Here is a 26,391-nt window from a genome sequence, read left to right as displayed (position 1 = left end):
CAGGTTCTTTCCCAAGTTCACCTCTTGATTGCGGCCCCTCCCACCACCTCTTCCCACCTCTTACTAGGTTTAGATAAGAGACACCGGGTATGTCGCTGACCTCTTTGGGCTTCAATCTCTATCTATAAACTGGGGACAATGGTCCCTCTGCCTGAGAGCAGTTGCAAGGGTTGAATAAGCAAACACAGAGGCTTCGATTCCTCTAGCTTTGTGAGGGTGAGGCACTTTCTGCTCCTCAGAAGCTCAGCTCTCTTCTTGGGATGGCAGCAAGGAAGGAGTGGGGCTGTCAATCATGCACCCCAGGCTTGGAGATGGACCCTTAGGATGCTAAGATCTTGGGCCACGAGTTGGATCAAGATCAGATGAGTCCAAGGCAGGAGCAGAGGAGTTCCTAGACCCTGGAGAGCCGAGTTCCAAGCACAGTGCGCCCTTCACGGAGGGCTCGGGAGAGGCTGGAAGGGGGAGCCCAGCCTAAGGCACAGTCAGACCTGGCTTCCTCTCCCCCTGCTGCCCGCTCATTAAGTGATTTGGGGGCCTAACTTCTCCATGCCTCAGTTTCCTCACCTAAATTGGGGATTAATACTCTGCACCTTCTAGAGTTGTTTCGAGGAGTAACTGACTGACATTCATAAAGTGCTCGGCACTGTCTGGAGGCATTTTTGGCTGTTATAACTGATGGGGCGTCCTGGCATCTAGTCTGGGGAAGCCTCAACAAAGAATTCCCTGTCTCACAGTGTCGGTGGTACCGACTGAGAAACCCTGGTTAAGAGGGAAGGCATACTGCAGTTTCTCCAAACAAGCCCACCCACCCCCTTTCCCTCAAATGTCCTCACTCCCTGCCTACCCGCATCACTTCTGCCCTCAGCAAGGGCCGTATCACGAAGCCCATGCCCAGAGAAAGTGAGCCCCTTAGAATGCTCTTCTCTCCCTTTTCCGTCCCCCGTGACTGTGCTGTGAGCTCAATCCATGTGCTTGACTTCCCAGGGCCTGGTTCCCACATCCCTGAGTCAGGTCCCAGGGAGTCCCCTGGCGAGTACTCTGATGCAGTAGAGCAAAAAGGTTGCCCTGGGTTCTGGTAGGAGCTGCTGGAGACGTCTCGAAGGGAGGCTGGCAAAGAATGAAACATCACATTCCTGCCTGGCTCCTGCAGAAGGGCCGAGGGGCCTATGCAGCAGGCGCCCCCAGGTAGAGATGGAGGGAGGGTGTAGAGCTCACAGACAGCAGTGTGGCCTGGCTGAGGCCATGCTGATTCTCCCCACCCCCACCACCAGAACAACTTAGACCAGTCGAGGCAGAGGTTGGAGTCTGGCAGTGGCCCTGCCAGGGACAGACTGTATGATCTTGGGCAAAACACTTCTCCTCTCTGGACCTCAGGACCCACCTACCACCCCCCGATTGGGTCAAACCAAACCTTCTACCTAAGCCTCTGCCAAGAAGTTTTGCTTTCATTCCTACTGAGTAATCTTTTCATTACGAAAGTGAGGTCTCACTTTAACAGGTGATAACAGAATACAAACACTGGTCAAAAGGCCCTGTGCCAAGATCTTTACAAAAATCAACTCAATTAGTCCTCACAACGGCCCTTCAAGATCTGTGCTACCACTATCCCCACTTTACAGTGAGGAAACTGAGGCTCTGAGAGATTAGGGCTTGAGCGAATCACAGAGCTGGCAGAGCTGGCGTCACACCAGGCAGTCTGTCTCCAGAGCTTCTAGGCAATTCTGAAGTAATCTTTGGAGAAGGGAGAGACGGGAATGCAGAAGCCAGGATCACTGGCCGGGGAGAGGCTGGAGTCATGGGAAGGCAGTTCTGCAGAAAGCTGCACTTGGGCAGGCCACTTTGGCTGCTGCCTCTCTCTCCCTCTTTTCCTGGATGAAGGGAGCAAGGGGTGGTCCGCCCAGAGCTCCCCGTGTACACAAATGAACAGAGGAGGCTCTGCTGGCATTGTCACTCCCACGGGGGTCCGGACCACGGGCAGAGGACCAGCCAGCAGCTCTGGGAACACAGGCCCCTTCTTCTGCGCTTAGGCCTGAAGGTGGCTTGGGCGGAGACTGAATTCAGTAAGGCCTGACTGACACCTGTGTGAGGCCACAGGGAGCTGCTGCGGCCCCACACTCCCAGTGCACACTCAACGGCTCTGAGTGGAGGGGCAGGGGCCAGGGCACACATCCAACCCCAAGGAGCAAGGACTGTGTGGAAAAGGGGCTCCGGCTGAGGGACACATGGGAAGGGTGGGGGCTTGCTTAGGGCAGGTCCCCCCATGCTGCTGGGGCCCCTCGCTGGGCTGAAAAAGGGGAGGAACAGAGAAAACTCCAGGCCACCATTCCCCCAGTACGGCCCACGGAGTGCCAGTCTGCTCCATGCTAGACACCTCTGTGGGCAGCCTGGCCACGCGACACACAGAACGGCGAGTCCCCACAAGGAAGAATGACCTTCACTTGGATCCTGTGGCCACGTCTGCCTAAAGCTCAAAGACACTGCTCTACACACTTTGCCCTTCATCTCGCCAACTCCCAACATGAACACAACCAACCACGTCGGCAGCATTTGAAGGGTGCCTACTGTGCGCCAGACCCTGCGCTCGGTCCTGGAAGGCTGGCCAAATGCTGGTTAGTGAGAACTGACACTATATCAGGACTGCTGTTGGCTGCTGGGACACTCACCACCCGCTCAGAGTAACCCCCATGACATCAGCACCACTGTTAGTTCTATTCCTTTTTATGGATGAGAAAACTGAGGCTTAGAGAGAGGGGAAGCAACTTACCTAAGACTAAGCAACGAGCAGGGGACACAGGCAGGACCAGAACCCAGGGCTGGCCGGTTGGCTGGCTGGCTGGCCCCACAGTCCACATTCAGAAGCCCTGTACTGACTGTTTACAAAGGACCCAGTGATGCCGCTATCGCTGCTGTCACTCGTAAGTGACGGGGCATGAGGATGGGCTCGAGATGCAAAACCAGGCCTGAGTTCTACTCCTCTGGTGTATACCAGCAAGGGACCCCTGAAAGAAAACCTGGGTGCTTCTAGTGCTCACTCTCCATGGCAGACATGCTGGCACGGCCTCCCTGCCCACCTCCCACTTCTCACCTTCCTGCCCTGCTGCTCCTCCGCTGCATGACATCCTTGGCCACTGCCCCATCCCAGAGTGTTCTGCCCTGTGCCCACGTGAATGCCATTTGTCCTTCCACCTGCAGCACCAACGTCACTTTCCTGATTCCACAGGCCAGGTCAGGCCTCTGCCGGCGGCTCTCAGAGCCTGAAATGGCTTTTGCTCATAGCCCTTTCCACACTGAGGACCATTCATGTGGGTGCCTATGCGGCCACCTGGGGTCTGCCCCGTGCCCCAGAGGAGGTGCTCAGTGAAAGCGGCTCACTCGTGAGTGAATGAGAAACCTGCACGCCCTCATTTCCGAATGCTCTAGGGAACATCTGGCCACAACATTCCCTGGAACTGCCTTTGAAGGCAACAGGCCTCTTTCCCGAACCTCCGATAGGAGGTCAGCAGCTTGGGGAGGAGGACCTGAGGGCTGTGGTCTGTCCTGACTCCTGGGCAGAATAAGTGCCCCCTCTCACACATCTGCCATCTCCATTCAGCCCAGAAGCTGTGTGGAGCCAGGTGTGTGGTGCAGGGGTGAGGGGCAGGAGCCATGAACACAGGCCCAGGCCCAGCGTATCAGCTGTGTGACCCTGGGCAGGTGCTTCGGCCTCTCAGAGCCTCAGTTTCCTCAAGGGTACAATGGCAATCCCTCAGAGGCTTGCTGTGACAAATACTTCATACGGGGCCTGGCACACAGCAGTTTGCTAAGTGTCAGCTAATGGGGCTCCTGACCTCGCTTTCTAAGGAGGAAACAAAGACAGACGATCATTTGGTGGCAGCATATGGCGGGCTCATCCACTGTTCCCCGCACCCTGGGTTTGGGCCAGACCACATATTCTTTGGGTCTCATTAAAGGAGGGGCCAAAATTCCCTCTGTGTCACTCAGAAAAAGAAAAAAAGACAGAAATCTTCTTTGTTGGGCAGATTCTGGAATGAGGCACCCTTCTCCTGCGGGCTTAGCCAAAGGGTTTCAATTACTCCAAGGGTGCTATTTCAAGGCAGTCTCTCTTCAGAGGTTGCAGGGGGCTACCAGCGGCTTACTGGGATTGGGGTCACACAGACCTGGCTTGCAAGTCCCCAGCTGGTGACCTCGGGCCCCAGCTTCTCCTTCTGGGTTACCAGGCTGCTGTCACCCGCCTCAAGTGTCTTGAGGCTCCTGTGGCCTGATGCATGTCAAGCACACACAGAGGGACAGACACTCCATAAATGTTAGTCTGTCCTCTCACGCCCTTCCTCCCACCCGCGAGGGCCTGCAGAACAGGGGAAGTTTCAGCTTGCATGCAAATTGCTTCAGCTGACTAGACAGAAGGCACTGAATAAATTTAAATCCCCATTAAAATGATCATCAGTATGTGGAATGCCCATTTGCCTAGCTAAAAACCCACATCCTCCGGGAAACCACAGGTGACTCAGGATTCCTCTTCCCCTTAAGTCCTGGTTAGAAAATTCCTTTCCTCCCCAGCTCTCTGGGGAGGCAATTATTTCCCCAGGCACAGAAGCTGCTGTTCCCAAACGTCCAGGACAGGAGTGGGTATCCTAGGTGGGAGGCGGCACTGACTGGCTCTGGGAGTTGACGTGGCTTGGTAGGTTCATCTTTGGCAACAAAAGGAATTTACAAAGAGGGGGAAGCAAGGCTGAAAGTGACAGAGAAAGCAGGGCAAGACAGAGCTACATGGCACAAAGGGTCAGCTCTTTGGGAAGGGGCATTATGAGGAGGCCCAGGGTCTTAGAAATGCAAAACGCCCAGGGCTCACCCCCAGCTCAGGCCCCCCAGAAGAGGAGCAGGAAGAGGAGCGCCCTGGACTAGGAGTCGGGAGACATGGCCTCCCATCACGCCTCCATCCTCCCCTGCCTCACGGATGACTTTGAAAGGGCCTCCACCTTCCCATCTGCCAAATGGGATTCTCCTAAGAGATACTGTGAATAGGGTTACCAGATTGATCAAATAAAAATAAAGTTAAATCTGAATGTCAGACAAACAAAGAATGATGTTTTAGTATAAATGCGTGCCAAATATTGCATCAGAAATTCAAATGTCTCTGGGCATCTTGTACTTTATCTGACAACCCTAATGGGGAAGAGCAAAGAGGAATATAGGTGGGAAAGAGCTTTGCGGAGTCAGGAGGGCCAAGGGCTGTGGTGACATAGTTTAAGTCTCCAGAATCTGTGTGAATTCGGTCAAATATTCTTGCCCCACTTCAGGATCCAACCTAGTGGACACCAGGACAACGATAAATAGGAAAGTATGCCAAGGATGACAGCCAGGATATGTAAATATCCCTTCAGAAAAACTTTGGGGATTGGGAGCATTAGCCTGAGGAAGGAGCCTTGGGAAGAACAGCGACCATTTTTATAGCCCCACCCAGGGGCAGGGAGATGACTTGGACTCGGTATACAGGAACATCTGCACACTGTGAGCCCTGTGGAAATGGCCTGGGTTCCCACAGGATGGAGCTTCCAATACAGGGCATTCAAGTTAGAGTTTAATGAACATATAGCCAAGATGCTCCAGGAGGAACTCCTGCTGAGCTTAGAGAAGGCTGGACTAGAAGACTTCAGAGGGCCTCATAAACTCCAGTCCTCTAGCTCTCATTGCAGATATTTCTTTTTCCGAAGCATCTAGGTCATTGCCTTGGGCCAAGGAAGGTGCTCCACAAAGTCCTGTTGAATGGACATCCGGGATGACAAGAGTATGATTCATGTGTTGACACTTCCTCAGCCTAAGCCAGGGCAGGCATCACTAATCAATCACAGCACCCTCTCCCACTAAGTTCCAATGTGACTTGAAGTCTCAATGCAGCAATCCAGACAGCTGCTACCAGGCAAAAGTACACATGTGTGCAAAATAATAACTATTACTATCACGAGCACTTCTTGAGTGTTTACTGTCTACCAGGCACTTGATATGTACTAATTTCTTTAAATCCTCACAATAATCCTTGAAGCTAGGTACTAATATTATCCCTGTTTTACACACAAAGAAATTGAAGCACAGGGAGGTTAAGGAATTTGTTCAGAATTGCAGATAAATGAGTGGTGGAGCTAGGAGTTAAATGCAAATGATCTGGTTCCAGGGATCGCCCTCTTAGTCCCGGGAATAGACAACTGCATGTATCTGTGGTCCTGACAAGACTGGGCACTAAGATCCCATCTGACAGAGGGGCAGGGGGCTCCCTGAGGCTCAAGGAAGTGACGCCATAACTGAGAACCACAGAGCCAGGAGGATGCAAGGCCAGGATTCAGGCACAGGCGGATCCGAGCCTCCACCCGCACCTATGAGGTTCTGCTCCCACCCACCTGAGCAGGAGCACACTCCCTGGAGGCCTCTGGGCCCCTTTTGCAGGCTGGCCTCCCCAGTGCTCCTGGGGCCTTCTCTAGCCTCCCTCTGAGCAGAATGTCTCAGCACAGTTACTGGATTAGCCAAAGCTGGAAGCCCATCTGTCAAACTAGGGAACAGTCTACTTGTGTCCCTCCATGGCCCCCAGACACAAACGCCATAAGGAATGACCCAGAGGACAGAGCACAGGGGCATTAGACCCTGGGGGAAGCTCCTCGAGGCATTTCCCAGGCTCAGGCCTCTTGTTGGCCCTTGGCACAGGCCCAGGGTCAAGGCTCCCCCCTACCCTGCAGGCCCAGCAGGGAGCCCTGGTTTTGGTCCACAGAACCACTCCATCAGGCCTTCCCCAACCTGGATGGAGCCAGAGGTCAGACTGCCTCCTACCTCCCTATGAACAGGCCTCTCTCAGTCCTAGGCACATCAGGAGGTAACAAAAATAATTAACTTAACAAAACTCTCCACTAAATTGCATACCTACTAAAAAAAAAACCTACTAAATGCTAGCTCTGGGGCCAAGGACTGTACATGCAATACCTCATTTGATCCTCAGAGCTACCCCAAGAGGATTCCACCATCATCCCCGTTTTACAGAGGAGCTAAGGCTCAGAGAGGGTAAGTGACCAGCTCGGGTCACACAGCCATGATGTGGCAGAGTGGTGACGTGAACTCAGGTGGTCTGGCCCCGAAGTCAGTGCTCTGAGGAAAAAGATAAGTAAGGCCACCCAACGAGGGCCAGAGCCCCTGCTCCTCTGCCAGTCACTTCCTTCCTCTGGACCTGAAGCATTTCACCTACTGAATGGGCAAGCTGTCATCTGCCTAGACCTCTTCGCAGAGAGACAGACAGGCAGCGGATGTGAAAGCAATGGCAGTCTCACGCTCTGAGGGCCCACCCCCATTTGGCTAATGAAGAAAGGGGCTCAGAGAAGGTAGGTGATCCTCCTAAGTCCACACAGCAGGGCTTTCCTCCCTCAGCTCCCTGCCCCAGGTCCTCCTGGGATTTGATGAGCTTTTCTAGCAGGACTTGCCTGCTCCCCATAACCCCCCTCCTGGCCCACCTCTGCCCCAGGCATCTGTACTTACAATGAGGCCGGGGACTCCTGGGGGTCCTGGCAGACCCAGTTCTCCCTGTGAACAGAGAGGAAATAAGGTGGTTACTTGCCCTCTCTTCCTCCAGGGCCTCCCCCTCTGTGCCATCATCCACATGGCAGCTGGTGGGATCCTTTGGAGCTAACCATTCCTCGTTCCTGGCCTGAAGCTTGAACAAGACCCTGCCCCACTCTGCCTTCAGCTTTGCACATCTGTAGAACGGGGAGGTTAGATTCCCAATTCCAGTATCTTCCAATTGTAAGTGTGAAAGAATGGGTAGAAGCCTGATGGTGGTAACAAAGATGTGCCCGGTGCTTGACCCAGATCTCATTTCACTCTCACTTTAGAGTTGGCAAACAGGCTTGAGAGGTTAAGTGATTTGCCCAAGGTCAGGTGCAAGGAAATAACGAAGTGGTGAGTGCCACACTGAGAGCCACCAGGCGGCCTCCCACTCACTCAGCCAGGAGAGGCTGGGGCCCGTAGGAAACTTCCACCACCACCGGAAGGAGGCTCTCAGGTCCCAGCTTCCCAGGGCCTCCGAGATGCTGGACAGAGTTCTTGCCCGGGAGGCAGGAGATGCGGCCATGTGCAGTAGTGGGCAAGTCTCCATTTCCTCATCTCTAAAAATGGACCTCCAGTGCCTTGCTTCAGGGAAGATGGGTAGAGGGGTTTGGATAAAGTTCAAAACACAAAGGTGTGAAAAAAAATAGGAAGCTCTAGAAAAGAGTGTGATCACTAGTGATCATCAATGAGAACTGCCGACATCTTCGATGGGCTTTGTCTTCCTTTATCTGTATAGCCCCAGGCTGTCCAGACAGGAGGTCAGCCAGCCACTAAGAAGAAGAGGACTCCTTGGCCTTAAAATGAGGGACTTGAGGATCAGGGAAGGGGACTTGTGCAAAGTCATTCAACAGCTGTGTGGCTGAACTGGGACCACACACAGGCACTCCTTCTGCTTCCCGAGGCCATGAGTATAAAGACATCCCTTGGGGAGGGGACTCAGGATGATACCGTGACTTATAATGGCAAACCCCGCAACTGACAGACAGAAGGAAAGGCTTTGATTTCTCAGCCCTCTGTCTTTACAGGTACTCTTTCCTCCACCTGGAATGTCCCCTCACCTCTTTCCTCATCTCAATTCCAATGTCACCTTCCCCAGGAGTCTTCCCTGCTCCTCTCTGCCTCCTGCACAGACCCAGGACCTCTTTGACCCCACCGATCTCTCTCTGCCTTGTGCAATGACCTTGGGGAGACAGCCATGAGCAACTCGAGGGTAGATATGCCTGCTGTTACCCACTACTTTTAATTGCTCCATCCAGTGACTGATTGTTCTGGGCCAAACACCTTGCCCCGTCTCATCTCAGCACTACAGTAGACCCCTGAGGCCAGCCTTCAATCTCCCATGTATAGATAAGGAAAGTGAGATTCAGACAGGTGAACTGCTGTGTCCATGCTCCCACACGTGGTGCAACAGGATTCACACCCAAGTGCATCTGGCTCTGAGGCCAGGGCTTCAGCCCCAAACGGAGCCCAGGAGTCAGCCCCAGCTCAGACCCAGGGGCATTTGTGCAACTGAAATGACCACATGATCAGGTGCTGGTTACAGATCCAGGGGCCACCTCCAGGGAGGGCACAGCTGGGCACAGCTGCTCAGGCAGGAAGCCCCAAGGAGAGATGGGGAATGGTGGCAGGTGTCCTGAAGAGCTCTGGACATGGTCTGCACCCCCAGGCAGAGAATGAGCTTCCTCTCCTCCCACCCTGAGCCTGAGCCTGGGATGGGAAGGGAAAGGCAGGCTCAGCTCCCCAGGGCAGGCTGACCTGGCTCTCTGATGGGCCTTCAATTATTTACAAACTCTATAAACATGCCTAGGTTGGGGATTTTTTAGAACTCCAGCTCTTCTCTCCACACAGGGCCGTAAGCCATAGGCTCCCCCAGGCTGCTGCCAGCCGTAAGCCCTGCTGGTGCTTTGTCAGATGGGAGCAGGCCTGGCCTCCTGGATGTGGAGAGACCCATGGGCTTCCTAAGTCCTTGGGGATGGGCCACAGCCTAGAGCTTTGGGACCGGGGGCTGGGAGTGGGCTGGGAGCTCTCCTGGGGGGCCACAGGGCCTCCACAGCAGACAGGAGCCTAGGGTTCAGAGCAATCATGCAATTCGTCCTAGAGTACCCAGATAGTAGGTGGCAGGGCTGGGGTTTGACCCAGTCTGGGTGACCCAAAACTTGGGGTTCCTAAAACCTGCTGGGTGTGTGCTCAGAATCTCCTTCCTGTTCCCAAAGACTTGAATACTTACAGGGTTTCCATCCAGTCCAGGAGGGCCTCTTTCTCCAAAGTCTCCCGGAAACCCCTGGAGGCACGAGAGAGAACACACACCTGCAGATTAGTGCTTGTACCTGTGGGGTGGCTTTGAACCAGACCCCGGGGCGGCACAAGGACATGTCCATGCAGGCTCACCCCTGGGCTCTGGGAACTGGGCAGGCAGAGGAGCCCCAGGCCACCCCATGTCCTCAACAAACACCCCCACGTGAAGAACTTTGCAGGGACTGGCTCCTGTGGAAGGGCCACGGCCAGAGAGTCCTCTCCTTAGCTACCAGAGTCTGAAAAGGAACTAGTAACTGGCTCCCAGCATGGAAATGCCAACCACTCAACTGGTGGTCTGGTCCAATGGAGTGGAAAGGACATGCGCTCCGGCTCAGGAAGCTCGGTCTAGGCCTGGACCAGTGCCTGACTTGCTAAGAGTCTTAAGAGCACCCCTTTCTCCTATAGGTCTCAGTTTCCCCACTGGTCAAAGAAGGGAAGGCTCCTGTAGCATTTTTCCAGCCCACACCTTCCATGATGATGATATGTTCTTCAAAAGCCACCCTGTGGAATCACAATCCCCACTTTCCAGATAAAGAAAGTGAGGCTCTGGAAGGGTAAGTGTCAAGGTCACACAGGTCACACCACTGGTGAACATCGGCCCCACTGCCACAGGTGAGTTTGGGCAGCTCAGAGGGAGGCCAGGCCACCCGGCCCAGGCAGGTCTGGTTCTCTCACCCCATCCCTGACCCCACTCCACACTCTCTGGGGAGACAGGCAGCTGGAAAAACATCAGCTGTGACGATGCCTCCAGGGGTGGGCAGAGCCGGGGACAAGTCCGTTCTACTTCAAAAGGAAAAGACAGTCCTCAAGCTTGGAATTTAGGGAAACCCGTTCTCCCCTCCTTGAATTCAAATCATTGTTTTTCCAGGGAAATGTAATAAAAAACAAAGCACATGTTTTTCTGACTAAGTGGATGCCTGAGCTGTTCAACCAGTAAAGAGCCTCACGGAGGAGAGTTCGTTTCCAGTTCCCAGTGCAACTGCGGGGCTCCAGTGCACAGATGAAACCTAAAAACACAACCCAAACCCATTGCCCTGCCCAGCAATCCTACTCCTCTCAAATCTCGACAGAAAACCCTCCTGGATCGGAAGGGCAGGCGCTGGCATTCCCCACACAGGGGGTGTGGCTTCATTCCGACACCCAGAGGAGATGAGAACATAATAATGAGAGTCACACCAAGCGCTGGCATGCAACACCCCACTTGCCTTCGACATCCACCCCTGAGGGGACGGTTACTGGAGTCATTTAAGAGGGGACGTCAGAGGTCTCATTGTAATGGGAAATTGAGGCTCACAGGGGAAATGTCAGTTGGCCAAAGCCAAAAAGCAAATCTGAGGAAGAGCTGAGCCCAGGTCTCACCTCCCCAAACTATCTTATGTCTGTATGAGCTGCCCACAGGTAAATCACAGCATGCGGAGGCTGCTCGAGTGTGTGCTTCAGCTGGTTTCAGAGAGTAGCACAGGGTGTGTGTGTGGGTGTGGGTGTGTCTACAGCCCATCTGTAGGTCAAGTCTTTGTGGGGCACATCTGGCTCTAAGATTTCTCTCCCCATATCCTTGGGGTCTCCTTGGCAAATTCTAGCCTCACCCCAATCTAGCTTCTCTTTGTCACGCCATAAGGGGTTCCTCTCACCTCCCAGGACAGGAGTCATCATCCAGGTGAGCTGCTGTCAGGGGAACCTGCTGAAAGCACTGAGTGCCCCCCCCACCCCACCTTTGGGGCTGGGCTGGGATCCTGGCAGCGAAGGAGGACAATCCCTGATGGGACAGGGGGATGCCGTCCAGCTGGACACCGGACAACTGCACATGGCCCACAAGGGGCAGGACTTGGGAAGTCTGTCTCTGCTTTCCAAACTCAGCATCTGGAGCAGCCCAGAGACTATGGGCTTACCTCCAGAGTGCTGTGTGACCTTGGGAAGACCCTCACTTGACCCTCTGTCCTGCTCAGGCTAGGAGCATGTGATCCATACGAACGTTTCTCCTCGTCCCAACCCCCAGACATGGTGTGGTTTGAGAAAGGAACCTCTTATCCTATGCACTGCAATGCCACCCAGCCTGGGGCAAGATGGAGACCTTGGCAGCGTCCCCCAGACACACATCCTGGCTGCAATGCCTCATGTATTCTCACCCAGAAGCCACCAGGCAGATCTCAAACCCATGGGTCTGCATTCAGATGCCACTCCAGGCTGGCTCAAGGACTCTTCGTGGACCCAGCTGCCAAGCCAACCTCTCCCACCCATGAGCCTATCTGAGCCTGTTTTCTCTGCTGTACAGTGGGGAGTACGGAGAAGAGCTGAGATGTCACACAGAGGGCAAGCCCTTGCTGGCATACGGACGCAGCAGCAATGTGAGGGCACAGCTGTGAGGGGCACAAGCAAAGAAGAGACCGTCAGAATGGTCAAAATCCCAAAAGGAGGTACTTTTGCAGCAAAATGCAACCAGTGGGTGATGATGGTGGACAATGACAATAAAGGCGAACTCCAAAAGCCCAGTGACATGGGTCCTATTATTGCCCCCACTTCGTAGATAAGGAAACTGAGGTCTAGAGAGGCTAGAAAATGTGTCCAAAGTCCCCCAGCTATAGGATAGCAAAGCTGGGATTTGAACGCAGCCGTCCAACTCCAGAGCCTGTTCTCTTAGCTACGACTGGGCGCTGAATACAAGCCTGAGCTCCCCCAAAGGGCCCATGAAAGCCCTGGGCTAATGTACACGAGGGAATGGCATTACTGATGCTGAGAACTGCTTCTGCTTGTACATGCTTGGTGGGCACAGGCACCCAGCCTGTTTCCATCTTCAGTCTCCCTTTCTTTGGATGAGTCAAGCAGGTGACCTCTAGGAATCTAGGGTTTGCAATTAAGAGCAAAATGACTGGGCAAAGATCTTTAAAAGTGCTGGAACAAATTTTGATTGGAACAGTCCTTAAGATGGAAAGACCCTAGATGTTTTTGACATTCAGCACCTCATTGCACTAACAGGGAGACTAAGGCCCAGAGCAGGCCTAAAGCCTCGTTATCCAGCTAGCCTGCCTCACCCCTCTGTGACTGAGTGACGTATCCCATTTCCAACTCACCCCAGGGCCCCCAATGCTTGGTCCTCTGGCTCTTTAGAGAGGCAGCTGCCAGGCTGGACATGCGGCCTCACTTTCACCCTGTCTGCTTCCCTCTATCTGGCCATGTCTTCTTGTGCACGGAACATGCTCCCAGCGCTGCCAGCACCGGGACCTCCCTCCACAGGCCTGAGCTCCCACTGCAGCAGCCTGGCCCAGAGCCCAAGGAATGGGCTCGGCACCCTGCCGGGGCCCAGACACGTGGTTTCTTTACTTCCCCAGGTCAGGGCCCCCTGGGGAACTGGACGCCTTGTACTCTGAGCAGAACAAGGCCCAGGAGGAGACAGACCCAGGCTCCAGGAGACTCTACCTTCCCTTTCAGCTACGGCAACTCAGAGGAAGAGATGTGAAAACAGAAATGGTCCTTGCCGCCACATCTACAGCAGGATGCCAGGGGCTGAGGGGGCCTCTGAGGGTCACCTCATCTTCTCCCCTGCCTCCAGGCGTGTCTACCCCAGCAGTCTGCTCAGAGGTGGGCTATGGTGCACAGGAAGCATGGACCCTCCAGGATCAGAAGTACTGCTAATGTCTCGAAGGCTCAGCTCCTTGCCCTGCAAAATGGTCAGTCCTGTCCGGCACACCTGGCAGAGCTATGCTGAGGAAGAGGTCAGACACCTGTAACTAGCCCCTGGTTGCCACCACATACTAGTTGGAGTTTGCCCCTACAGTGGGAATACTTAATAATCTCTAGAAAGAGGCTGCAGAAGGATCTTGGAGAGCTTGACAGTGTTTAAATTCTCCAGTTGGAAAGTTCCTGTATAAGTCTAACCTGCATCCTTCCTACTGCACTTGAGGCAGCCGTATTCTTTTCTAGAAGATGTGTGCAAACCCAGTGTGCTGACATGGAGAGACCCCTTAAGGTCCTCCGCACCCTCTTCTCATGAGGCTGAGCATGTGTTCACCCTGCTCTTTACAATCCACTAGGGAGTCTGCCCAAGAAGAGTCACCTCAGGGAGCAAGGGAAAAACAGATAGGCAGACTTCTCACCAGGAGTCCAGGGTCACCAGCAGCTCTGGGATGCTGAGCTCCAACTCAAGTCTGGGACACTAGGGACCACACCCCTACCTACTAGCATCACCACTGCTAGAAACTTCCATTTGTTTGGGACACAGTTTCCCTACTTGGGAACACAAGGTCACTTTGCTCTCAGCTCCCCACAGTCTGAAAACTGGAAAGGACACTGAGCTTGAAACCAAATGCACCATGTTAGAAGCCCTGTCCTGCCCCAGACAGGCGTGCGGCCTTGGGAGAGTTCCAGCTGTCCCTGAGCCACACACCGGGAGGGCTGGAGCCAGGGCTGTGCCTTTGTAGCACCAGGGGCTCTGGCCTGACTCACTAGGTAGGACGAGCTTTGGCAGGCCTGACCAGAGGCCACAAGAGAAGCTGTGAGTGGTAGCTGGCCTTGCCGGGCAGGCTGGTGGGCCTGAGCGTGGATTCGCAGAGCATCCTCCAGGAAGACTGACTGCAACATGTTCCTCACGCCCGGGAGACCCCTGGCTAGGAGGCATGGCTCCGTCCCCAGCTGTGAGTGTCCCTGCGCCATGCCCCCAACAAGCCAGGACAGCCCAGCAGAAATCCCTTCAGCTCCAGCCAAGTTTGTAATATCTTATATCTGGACTCCTCCTCAGGAAACCACAATATATCTTTCTTTCCAGCAGGCGAGATGAGATGAGAGCTGTAGACTAAGCTTCCCTTGGAAGTTGAAAATGTGGGCAGAGAGAGAACAGGGATGATGTGGGGAGCAGCCTGTACTAGCAGGCAAGGGTCCTGGGTTCAAGTCCTGATTCTGCCATTGACTTGCTGTGCGACTATGGGCAAGTTACTGACCTCTCTGAGCTAGGTCTGCTTCATCTATGCTCAACGCTAAGGTTCCTGTAGTGCTGATGTACTGTGACCTCCACTGTCTCTTTCTCAGCTCCCATCAGCAAAAGCTTCCCACACACCTTCCAGGCTTAGCACTGAGGAGGCTGTGGGCATGGGCCTGAGCTTAGGCTTGCTGGAGAGATGGGCTACCACAAAATCATCACCAGCCCCACCGGCAGTGAGGCCAGCTGCAGTCTGGCACGAGGGGATTCAGCTCATTCTCCTGACAGTTCCTCTTGTTACTAAGTGCCTAGAAATTACCTGGCCCAAAGCTTTGACGAGAGGGAAACTCATTCACAGAAGGGGCCCCCAAGCCCACCAGCTGGATCAAAGGCTCAGGAGCACTGGCAACATGGGAATGGTCCCAAAGACCACTCAGGGAGTGTGCAGGCTGAGGGCTCTGTGGACGTAGAGGCCCAGCAGAGGCAGAGACAAAGCCACAGGGACATGGTAATAGGAAGTCCTATTCCATACACAGTAGGTCATATCCGGGGCAGACCCGGCCCCTTTGCGGACCATAGCCACTGGACCAGAGTCAAGGGGACTTTCACAGCCCTCAGGGGTACTATGTGGCCATAGTGCTGTTTGGCTGAAGGAAGGGGGGATCCTTCTGCCCACGCCTGACACTCTAGTGCCAGGGAACACCCCCATCACAAAGGATGGGGTGGATTCTTAGGAAGTTAAAGGCACAGAGCAAGGAAGCAGAGACGAGTTGTCAGTTATGGGGGTTCAGGCCGGCAAGGCCTTCAGAGAGTCTCTGGGCAAATGGCTTTGACTGCTGAGCCTAGGTTTCCATATTTAGACAATAGGTATAATCAAACTCACCTCAAAGAATCAGTGGGAGAATCACATGTAGTTCAAACACCATGGAGGTAAAAGGGCTTCAATAAATGTTACTTTTGGGGGGGCTGTTTTGGCTATAGTGCTATGCCAGCACCTGGTACATGGTAGGTGCTCAATAAATTTTTGTTGACTGAGAAATGAATGAGTGGCCTCATCTCATACACAGACAGGAAAATGGGCACTCAGCCGACCTGGTGCTGCCTTCTTGGCCACATACAGTATGCCTTTCCGCTCCAAGGAGAAAACTAGTACACGGCAGGGAGAAGCCAGACGAAGGGGTCACTGGAAGGAGGAAAAGGGAGATGGGGAGGCTGGAGAGGAGGAGGTGGAAGAGCACAGCTGGGGCATGCCTGTGCATGCTCCTTGTGGCAGAGAAGCGTGCCCCACGCCTCACGGTCTTGCCCCCTCTGTGCTCAGGAGAGTCTGGAAAGCAAGCCCTGGACAGCTGCACTCTGGGGTAGGAGGTGAAAGCTCTGGCTGCTGGCTCTCAGAAGACGTAAGACCTTGGCCAAGCCTTCACTCCTGATCCTCCATCTCCTCCTCTGTAAAGTGACAATGCCTGGCTCCCAGTAAAGACTCTGAGTAAATGCCCCCCTGATGACTCTGGAGCTGGGCCTGGTGATGGAACAGGGCCCAGAGGAGATCATCTAAGTCAACTGCCCCTACCAGGCAACTTAACCTTTGGGAAAATGAGCCACACAGCACAGAGAGAGCCTCAGCCACCCATGAAACTACAAATAGGAACAATGACTGCTATTGTTTATTAAGTACATACTATGTGGCAAGCACAATGACCTCATCAGCTACAAGCTATTATCCCTGTTTCTCAGATGGGAAAACTGCAATTCAGAGACTTTGAACCAATAAGGCTCCAGGGCCTTTGCACCTGCTGCTCTTTCAACCTGACATGCTCTTCCCTAGATAGTCACATGACTCCCATTCTCACCTCATCAGGTTTCCCAGGAAATGAGGAGGACTTCCTGGGCCATCTTGTCTACCAGTCCATACCCCAAGCACTTACTGTCCCCCACCCTACTCCATCTTAACACTCACCACCATCAGATGTTCATTCATTCATTCCTCATTCCTCCATTCCAACATTGTGTGTCAGTCTGCCTGCCCATGAGAATGGGACCTGTCTCTTGCTTACTGCTCAACACCAAGCACAATGCCTGGCCTGTAGCACACACTCAATATTCATTGACTGCATGGATGGACAAATGAGTCGCGTTCCCCAAGGTCACCTGCCTTGGGGAGCAGATCCAAACGCCAGCCCAACTCTTGTGGATATCAAGTCCTTGCCCTAAAGCCAGAAGACTCAGGTGCTGCTCCCTGCCCAGGTCTAGGTGCCAGGTAGACCTCAGGGTACAAAGGGGCTGTCAGCCATAGAGGTCTAGGTCTGAGGGCAAGGTGCCCTCTCTGTCAGCAGCTTGAGAACAGGACCTGGATGTTGCTTTTCTCTGTAGGCCCCACTCCGCACCCAGAGAGCGCCGACCCATACACCGCAACCAGTCAGGGGCCATGAACATTCATGTCAACCCCAGCATCACGAACAACTCCCTTTCAGGGCTCCTGGCTCCCTTCCAGTCACCTCTCAAGTTCTAACCTCCCCTACAGTTCCTTGTCTACCAACCACCAGCAAAGGGAGGCCTGGACCCAGAGCCAGTGATGGTTTCACATCTAGGGGTTAACTTGTGGGGCAGCAACAGAGAGCCTTCAGCCACCGATGGGGACCAGGCCTGAAAGATGCCTCAGTTACAGTCCTGGGTCTCCGTTAGCCTGGGACCCTCAGTGGGACCCTGAACAGATCACTCTGCCTCTCAGAGCCTCAGTTTCCTTTATGAATAATGAGACCATTAGAATGAATGACTTTCCCTCCAGGCAAAGCTTCTAGGGAATCTATTTCTACAGCATTATCCCTGACCAGTGAACTTGAGAGGCTGCCCTGATCAAAGGTTGAGATCAAAGGCTGCAGAGATGAACTGTTAGAATACTGACTGTTGCTGACGCGCTGTGAACCATGGGCAAGTGACTCAGTCTCTCTTGCCTTGGCTTCCCCTTCCTGTCCCTTAGATGCCCACACAAAAGGAGAGCAATTTATTCTCACAAGAGTCATGGGCAAAGCTGGTTGCCTGGGGGTTGCTGCTGAGCCCATCTTGGGGTCATGCCTGCTGTGGGCCTGCCCACACCCCCACTGCCCTCTGGCCTTGTGGGAGCACCAGTGAAACTTGGTGACATCAAGATATATGGAGACTGTTTTCTGAGTTGGGAGCATAGATAAGCAGCCTAGCGAAGATCCCTCAATCCAAGCAGGCCCGTGGACACTTAGGACCCAGACAAGAGACATCCCCAGACACAGAACTGCACTGTACTGCAGAGCAACTGCTGCAGACATGCAGAAAGGAGCCACCCCAGAGGGGTCCAGAGCCCATGGCAGTCCCAGCCCCAGCCAGACGGCAGCCATTCAGCACAGGGCAGCAGGACCCGAAGTCTGGGGAGCCCCATGCACCAGCCCACACATCAGAGCACAGTGATGGCCAAGCAGAGAAGTGGAGAATGCCCGGGCCACAGGTGGGCAGGGCAGCATGGCCAATGAGAGGTCAGTTCACCCATAGAGTCTGCATAATAGACACGGAAAATCTTTACCGGCCTACCCATCTTGCCCCTCTTGCCAGGAACGCCAGGAAGACCCTGTAGGGGGGAGAGAGAGGGAAGAAATAAGGACAGGATTCCAGCAGGCGGCAACCAGCATCGCCCCAAGTCAACCCCAGAGCTACCCACATGGGGACGTCACAGAGGGCCTAGTGTGCCGCCATCTCCACAGCAGGTACCAGTTATGCCACATTAAATGGATGGTCCTTGCACGCTGCAGGGCTGGAGTCTGTGTGGACCTGAGCTGGGGAAATGCCTAAGGAAAGCACTCCACATTCCTGGTGTTCAGCAGATGCTCAATAAATGCTCCCACTTTCCTAAGATTCTTTATGCCCAGCTTGTTGATGAGGTTACAACTGAGTTCCCAAATGTGGGCTCAGGCTGGGATGGGACAGGGAGGGAGGTCCAGAGGCCTACGGGCCGTACGGTGTCTGTCATGCTGACTCCACTGTGCTGCTGTCCGAGTGAAGGCAGCCATAGGCAACAGGTGGACAAGTGAGCATGGCTGTGTTCAATAAAACTTTACAAAACAGGCAACTCGTGAGATCTGGCCCACGGACCAGTTTAAAGATGCTTCATCTGAGATATCAAGTGGGCCCATTTCTCATCTGCTGAAAGCCCTTCAGAAACTCCCCAAGCTCTCAGAACAGAGTCCCCTTCCCCACCTCAGCCCTGAGGGCCACACAACTTCACCCAGGTGTCCCCCAGCCTCATCTCCCAAATTCCCACTTCGCTTTCCGTGCTTTGTGTTGACTGTTAAACTTGTCGGGTTATCATACGTCCCTGGCTTTGCACACACTGTTCCCTATGTCTGGAAGGTGCCTGCCTTGACTTGCCCCCTAAGCAGACTCCTGTTCAACTCAAGGGCATCTTGTCGAGCAGGGACTGCTTGACTTCCCTAGGCAGAGGGGTGGGTGGGTGGGAGGTCAACAAAGAAAGTGTACTCACTCGCTCCCCATCGGACCCTGGCAGGCCGAAGAGCCCTGGGAGTCCAATGTAGCCCTAGGAAAGAGCAGGTGGGGGATCAGAGGGGCTGAGTGGTGGGGTGTGGCTGGCCTGACCTATCCCAGCCCCGCGTTGCTGCCCTCCCACGCCCCAGGTCCTCTTCCTCGCTGGCGGCAGTGGTGGCTCCGGAGGCTCCTCGATGACATAGGCCTTGAGGCAAGTGTATATGCCCATGGACTGCATGGTGCTGGCTTCCACGATGTAGTCCAAAGGCACATACCCTCACGCCAGGGAAGGGCGCGGGCACTCTCGGGGTGAGGCCCGCCCCACGCCAGGGGCTCCGGGACCTGAGGAAGGAAGCTCTCGGCTGGGTTAGATGCTAGAGTGGCACCAGGTCCTTCCCACTCCAAGCGGTGCTGGCAGAGGCCCATGGCTTCTGCAATGCCTCCCCTAGGCCTTAAAGGCCCCGGATGGGGGGCTCCCATCTACCCCTGGCTGCCTGAATGCCAGCGTCACAGCAGCTGCCACTCCAGTGTGCTGACATCCCACCACACACGTGTGCCACTAGCTTCAGCCCTCCCAAGGACACAGCAGATCAGCTGTCACTCCTCCCAGTGTACAGACAAGGACACCAGAGCTCCAGAGATAGAGTGCCACAACTAGTTCGGGGTGCAGCTGGGAGTCCACTGCCCTAGAGTGCACCCAGAGCGTTCTGCCTCCCAGCCGTTATTCACTGTGCCTGCCACCAAGCGTGCCCCTCACACCCCTACGAAAGCAGAGCAAATCCATCCTAGCCTGGCTCTCATGCTCCTTCCTCTGCAAGCATCCTGGATGCCCCAAGTCAGAGCAATCTCTTTGCTCTACAGAGACACCATATTTGCACTATAGTTAATAGGATTTGCCACTTCCTCCACTGCATCTTCATTATCTATGTCCATGTTTTATGTCCTCATTAGCCTCAGAATTTCTCAAGGGCAGGGACCTACCCCAGAGCTCCTATCACTCTGCACTCTCTAGATATTTGTGGAATGACTTAATCATAACTGTAATGAAAGCTAACACTTAACTGGGCACAAACTAAGTGACAGGCCCAGTTCTCTGTGCTTTGCATGCATTGAAACATTTACTGCACCCCCACCACTGCCTCAAGAAGTAGGTACTATTAGTCAGCCCCTATAGAGGGAAGAACAGCTAGCTTCAAGAGGTGAAGTGACTGGCCCAGGGTCACACAGCTGGACTGACAGAAGTGGTATTTGCATTCAGGTCACCTGATGCCGGCTGGCCTCTAAGCACTGTGCAGTACTGCCTCTCACAAACGAGCAGCCAGTGCAGGCTCACAGCCATCTCCTCCCTGAGAAAGCCAAGCAGTCACTGAGCCTCCTTCTTGGCATCCCGTGTAAGAAATACCCATCATCTTAATGTTTGCTGATCCTTCCTACCAGGGCTTATGTTTCCAGATTTACAGGGGAGAAAATGGGCTCAGAGAGGCACCGCAACTCGCCCAAGATCCCGCAGTTTGTAACAGCAGAGCAGGTTTCCAATCCAGTCCCCCTGATCCCAAAGCCTGCGCACTGCCTGTTTCATAAACATGAGGCTGGTGGCGGCAGGGCTGCGAGACCAGACAAGTGGCCCCAGCTCACCCAGGCTGCTAGGGCTCTGCGATCCCAGAGAGAGAGGGTTGGAGCCAGACCAGCTCTCTCCCCACATGTGCCAAGCATCAGGCAACCCTAGATGCCATTAGTATGTCTCCTCCCATCCTCCTGGCAGGTCAGGGACCCCAGGGCTCACCAAGAAGACCTCTCTGGGCTCAGAAGGCCCCTCTGGGGCCCCAGCTCATGGGAACAGCTGGATAAAAAGAGGGAGATGCAGGATCCTAGGACACGAGCCTTCTCAGCCCCTGCATATCACTATCATCCTCACCACACCCTGCGGAACTTGCCCACCTTCCAGAACCTCCCCTAACAGTCACCTGTCAGCTCTGTGGATTTAGGCTGAGACTGTGGCCACAAATGGCTTTGGCTCAGGAGTGGAGGATGTGTCACACCTGACTTGGCGTGACTGAGAACTGTGTGGCCCTCCTGCTGAGCATTCTTTGAGAGCCAGCAAGCCCAGCCCTCAGGACACCTGGGTCCTCATCCCAGTTCCACCTTAGCTGTGCAGCACAAACCGGGGCCACCAGGTCCCCACCATGAACCCAGTTTCCTTGTATGCAGAAGAGAGGATCCCACCTTCTAAGATGATCTCTTAGTCTCTCAAACTGTTTACCCCCATTCAATTCACCCAGAACCTTCTCCAGCACCCCGCAGCTCACCTGGAAGCCCCCACCTGAACTCCTCAACAGGATTTGCTTCCAGATTCTGGTATCCCCACAACCATGCTAGAGGTAGGAATGCACATCATGCCCACTGTGGCGATGGGCAAACTGGGGCTGATGGCTCCAGGGGCCTCGAAGGAGGGGGAGAACAGATGCTCCATCAGCCTCCAGGACTGCCCAGCACTCACACATCAGGCACCACTGCTCCCTAAAAACGGTGGGCCCCCAGCCCTCGGGCAGGAGTGGGAGGGAGGGCTCTGAGGATCCCAGTGACAGACAAAGTGGCCCGAGCTCTGGAAGCCTTGCCCTTGGGATACGCTGGGGGACACAGCAAGTAGATGCCTGATTCTCACTGCTGCACTATGGCCGGACCTTCAGCAGAACCTTTGCTGCCCAGCCACCTGGCCATGGGGACCAAGCTGCCTTACCTGGCTCAAGGGTCTCCCATCACCTGGCCCTCCTGGGCCCCTCTGCTCTCCAGAGAGAGCTCAGGTGGGAGGGGCTTGGCCTGACAGACCCGGGTAGAGGCTCACAGCCCTGATCCCAGCTGCCCACTGGAGGGACAGGTAATGCCCACCCAGGGCCCCACCTGCGTGACACGTGCCAAGGCCCACTTACCCGGCTGCCTTTGGGGCCAGGGTCTCCTACTGGTCCAGGTAACCCCTGAAATAAAAGACAGAGGGGCAAGGACATATGGAGGTGTCCTACCTGCTGCCAACAACCCAGGGCGAGTCCTGCCTCCTTTGGGCCTCAGCTGCCCCCTCTGCAGAATGTGAGTGGGTTAGACTCCTGGTCTTCAAACTGAGCCCCCAGCTGCCCCGGGCCCCAGGGCCATGGCTCAGGGACAGAGTGGGAGGAGCCTTGAGCTCCACCCACACAACACCAGGATGCTTCTTTCTTCTGTTCTCTTACAGAGCATCCTTGAACTGCTGCCTCCAAAGAAAGGGCTCCTTAGTCCAGCCCCCTTAATAGCCCTTTCTTCAGGGCCCACCCACTGGGTACAGCTCCTTGCCCCCAGCCTGCTACCACCCTCTGCCTGGGGGCGCCGTGGCCATCTCCACACCACCATGGCCACAGAGCTTCCAGAAGCCATATACTGCACCTGCCTGCCAGGGTAACCTTTGGCCCCTGGGCTGCCCTCAGGTCCTGGCTGCCCCTGCAAAGGAATGGAGAGAGACATAAGGAGAGGAGAGACTGTGCCAAGCTACAGGTTTGGGGGACAGTGGGGGACTGGGGCTTACAAGGGACAAAGAGGAGGGCAGGTATGTGAGAGGAAATGGGAGGAAGGGAAGCCATGCGGCCACCGGACTGACAGGCCCCCAAGCCCACCCCTCTGGGAAACTGGTCAGACCAGTTCGGAGGGACAAAACCCCTGTGCTAGTAGCCCAGGAATAAGAAAGCACTGAGGAGGCCTGGCTGGCTCTCCCATGCTGGCAGGGGCTGCTGGCTGACTTGGGCCAGTGCAGCCAAAATTCCTGCAAACCCCATGGCTGTGTGTATAATATCCCCAAACATCGCCTGGAACAGGCCAGCTATTCAGGGCCCTAACCGGAGTTGAGCGGCTCATGCCAATGCTGGCCCGGCATGGACGCCAGCTCTTTCAGGCAGATGGAGCTGAGAGGGAGGTAGGACAGGGTGGGGGCCCCAGCAGGAGGGGAGACAGAACAGCCTGGCTCTGGGGCTCACTTATGGAGCAGGGCCCAGGAAGAGGCTGGACAGGGGAGAGCAGGCAGGGCGGGGCTGAGGCCACGACCCTCACCTGTTCTCCAGGGTGCCCCGCTGGTCCAGGATAGCCCTTGTGTCCCTGTTGGGGAAAGAAATGGCATCAGGCCGGGAAGGCACATCTGGGCTTGTGGATTAGATGGCAGCGGCCCAGCCTCCCTGCCTGTCCTTTCAGCGCTGCATGTGCTACGGCAAGGATATACTACGTTTCAATAAATACTCACCAAACGCTTGGATACATGCACATCAGTCAGCCGCGTCCTGTGGTTTCCTCTCTGCCCCCAGTGAATGGTTCTTAGACCAGAGGACAACAGGAGGGTTGTGTTCACTCCTCCGGCAGGATTTGTGGGCTTTGAACTGGGATATAGCAAGTGTGACAGAGTGACACTATATCCCAGCCATTCTTTCTGAATGATTTCTCAGTGTAGAATGAGAATGACTGATTTCTCAATGAATGGGTGGACCAATCAGGACCTTCCGGTCTGTGATATGCTCAACCACCATGAGATGCTGGGACCTTCTGTCAATATTAACCCAAAGAGCTGCCTCCCTGCCTGCCACTGTCCCAGCTCCTAGTCCGTGGAGGAGGCGGTCACCCAAATGCCTGATTGAGAAGGACTCTGGCAATGACCAGAACGAACCTTGACCCTCTGTCCCTATGGCCCAACTACCAGGTCCAAGGCCAAGTCTCTAGTCAAGAGATGCAAAGTGAGTGTGTGACTTCAGGTGGTGCTGGAGACAACCACCTGAGCCATTTCATAAGAGTTCTCTGGAGGGAAATCCCAGACTTCAAGCTTCCATCAGCTTAGGACAGCTGTGAAGTAAGACGGAGCAGAAGGTCTCCATTTTAGACAGGGTGGCCACACTGGTGTCCATGAGACCCCTTCAGACAGGGAGCCCCAGGCATGGTTCAGACACTATTCCTAACTTTCTGTGCCACTCTGGGTGGGTTACTGCCCTTCTCTGGACCTCAGCTGAGGGAGTGGAAGTGCTGAGCCCCCTTCTGCTCCGGTGTTTAGGAACTCTACAATCCTCAGGCTCCCCCAGATGGTGACAAACGAGGCTCTAGAGAGCACTTGCGTGATGCCTGGAGAGCCCTCTGTGCACTGCTCTTCACCTGGGACCACACCCACATAACTTCCTTTAGCCCTTCCAACAGTCGGACAAGTCTGGGGTACGGGATGATCACCTCCATTTTACAGAAGAGAAAACTGAGTAATGGAGAACTGAAGTCACTTGCCCCAAGTCCCATCACTCAGGAGCTGCAGGCTCACACTCACCACCAGGTCCTGAGGCCACACTGGGAAAGCCTTGTAGACATCTCAGGCCACGCACATACACAGACACAGGCACACACACGTGCACCCATGCAAGCCCCTGGAAAAAGGGTCTCCTAAAATACACATACAGAGTGGTTTTGATCCAAGAAATCTGGGGAGTTTACAAGCATTCCTTCTGCATCTACTCACACCTCAAGACTGCTCAGCATCATAATTGCATCTCACATCCGGGGCCCATGATGCTGATGCAACATGGCTGCATGAGACTCTCCTAGCCGGGGTGTGTGCTCTTTTGCCCAGTGGGCAAACTGAGGCACAGCCAGCAGCCAGCATGCAGAGTGGATAGGATCTCTTGTCTCAGACTGATCTAGATTCCTATCCCGCTTCACTGTGGGCTGGCTGTATGACCTGATGGGGCCACTCTCTGAGCCTCAATTTCCTCTTTTGTAAGATGGGAATATAGGGGCTGGCACATGGATGGCACATGGCACATGATATAATGTGTGTGAAGCACTTATCACAGTATCTGAATCCAACCAAGCACCCTGTAGAGACCGGCTGCTGTTTTTATCATGATCTTCATATTTTCTCCATTCATTCAACAAACATTTACTGAAATCGTATGTGCCGGCACTACTCTAGGCATGGGAGGAATGAGAAGACAATATCCTTTGCCTTAATGGGGTTTACAGTCTAATTAAGGAGGTGTAAAAACAAATCAATATAAAGATGATGCCTGGGGGAGGGGGAGCTGGGGAGCTGTTGTTTCATGGATCTACAAAAAAGTTCTGGAGATGGGCTGCACAACAAAGTGAACATACTTCACACTATTGAATTGTACACCTAAACATGGTTAAGATGGTAAATTTTATGTTATGTGCTTTTTACCAAAATAAAAAATTAAAATTAAAAAAAGAGATAATGTATGGTCATAACCAGTGCCATGAAGAAAAGTGAGCAGAGTTAGAGGACAGAGAAAGGCAGTGACAGAGACAGGCAGAGACTGCAGGCAGGCAGGAAGGGAGCTGGGGAGCTGGGCAGAGGCTTGACTCTCTGGAGAAAAGCAATCCAGGCAGAAGGAACAACAGGTGCAAAAGCTGTGAGGCAAGAATGCTTTTGGGTGGGTTCAAGGAAGAACAAGGCCTGTGCGACTGGAGCAGGTAAGTGAGGAGGTCGGGGGGTGAAGGGGCAGGATGGTAGAGGACAGCAGGAAGCCATAGGATGCTGGGCATTAATATGATGGGAAACCACAGGAGGCTTTTGAGCAGGGCTGTGTCATGCTATAAGGCATATAATCACCATTATTATCCTTTCTTCACTTGGAACTTGTGGATGAGGAAGAACAAGCAAGGTCTTTTGCCATGAATAGATGAGTGGAGCCTTGAGCTCTAGGCTGTGTGACTCTGCATAGGTGACTGCCCTCTCTGAGCCTCACTCTGCCATCCTCTGCCTGCCTCAAGGGGTTGCTGTAAAGAGCCACTGCAATACAGGACAAGGATCCCAAGAGAACCTTCAAAGGGCACCAGGGAACCCCCGAGTATCGCCCACTTCTTTGGCTTCCTCTTTAGCCACAAAGACACCTGCTGGAAACCAGTGTGTTGGCTGAGAAGTGTTGCCAGTGAAATCCCAGGAGATTTCAAATAAACTCTTTACTCAGGATGCAGCTAAAATGAAATGTATGGTCAACAGGAACATGGACAGTGGACTACTCTATGCCTGGCCTGGCATGAAATCATTAAATACATCTGCTCACCAACTCCTTGCATTCAACCTTAGGAAGTAGGAATCGTCT

General features: G+C 54.1%; 1 protein-coding gene across 4 annotated transcripts in view; it reads right to left on the bottom strand.

Annotated features, from left to right (window-relative positions):
* Positions 1-26,391, bottom strand: part of COL27A1 (collagen type XXVII alpha 1 chain) — a 133,896-nt gene that overhangs the window by 66,650 nt on the left and 40,855 nt on the right. For all 4 annotated transcript variants that reach the window (XM_036915554.2, XM_036915547.2, XM_036915550.2 and 1 more), the window contains 7 exons: positions 23,357-23,401; positions 22,700-22,753; positions 22,216-22,260; positions 19,287-19,340; positions 18,333-18,377; positions 9,809-9,862; positions 7,513-7,557 (listed from right to left, as the gene is read on the bottom strand). In XM_036915554.2, coding sequence (XP_036771449.2) covers positions 7,513-7,557; positions 9,809-9,862; positions 18,333-18,377; positions 19,287-19,340; positions 22,216-22,260; positions 22,700-22,753; positions 23,357-23,401 — 342 coding nt within the window. The remainder of the gene's footprint in view (positions 1-7,512; positions 7,558-9,808; positions 9,863-18,332; positions 18,378-19,286; positions 19,341-22,215; positions 22,261-22,699; positions 22,754-23,356; positions 23,402-26,391) is intronic.

Source organism: Manis pentadactyla, chromosome 3 (genome assembly GCF_030020395.1).
Source record: "Manis pentadactyla isolate mManPen7 chromosome 3, mManPen7.hap1, whole genome shotgun sequence".
Lineage (NCBI taxonomy): Eukaryota > Metazoa > Chordata > Mammalia > Pholidota > Manidae > Manis > Manis pentadactyla.
The sequence above is the reverse complement of the archived record's forward strand: the minus strand, read 5'-3'. Positions and strand labels throughout refer to the sequence as shown.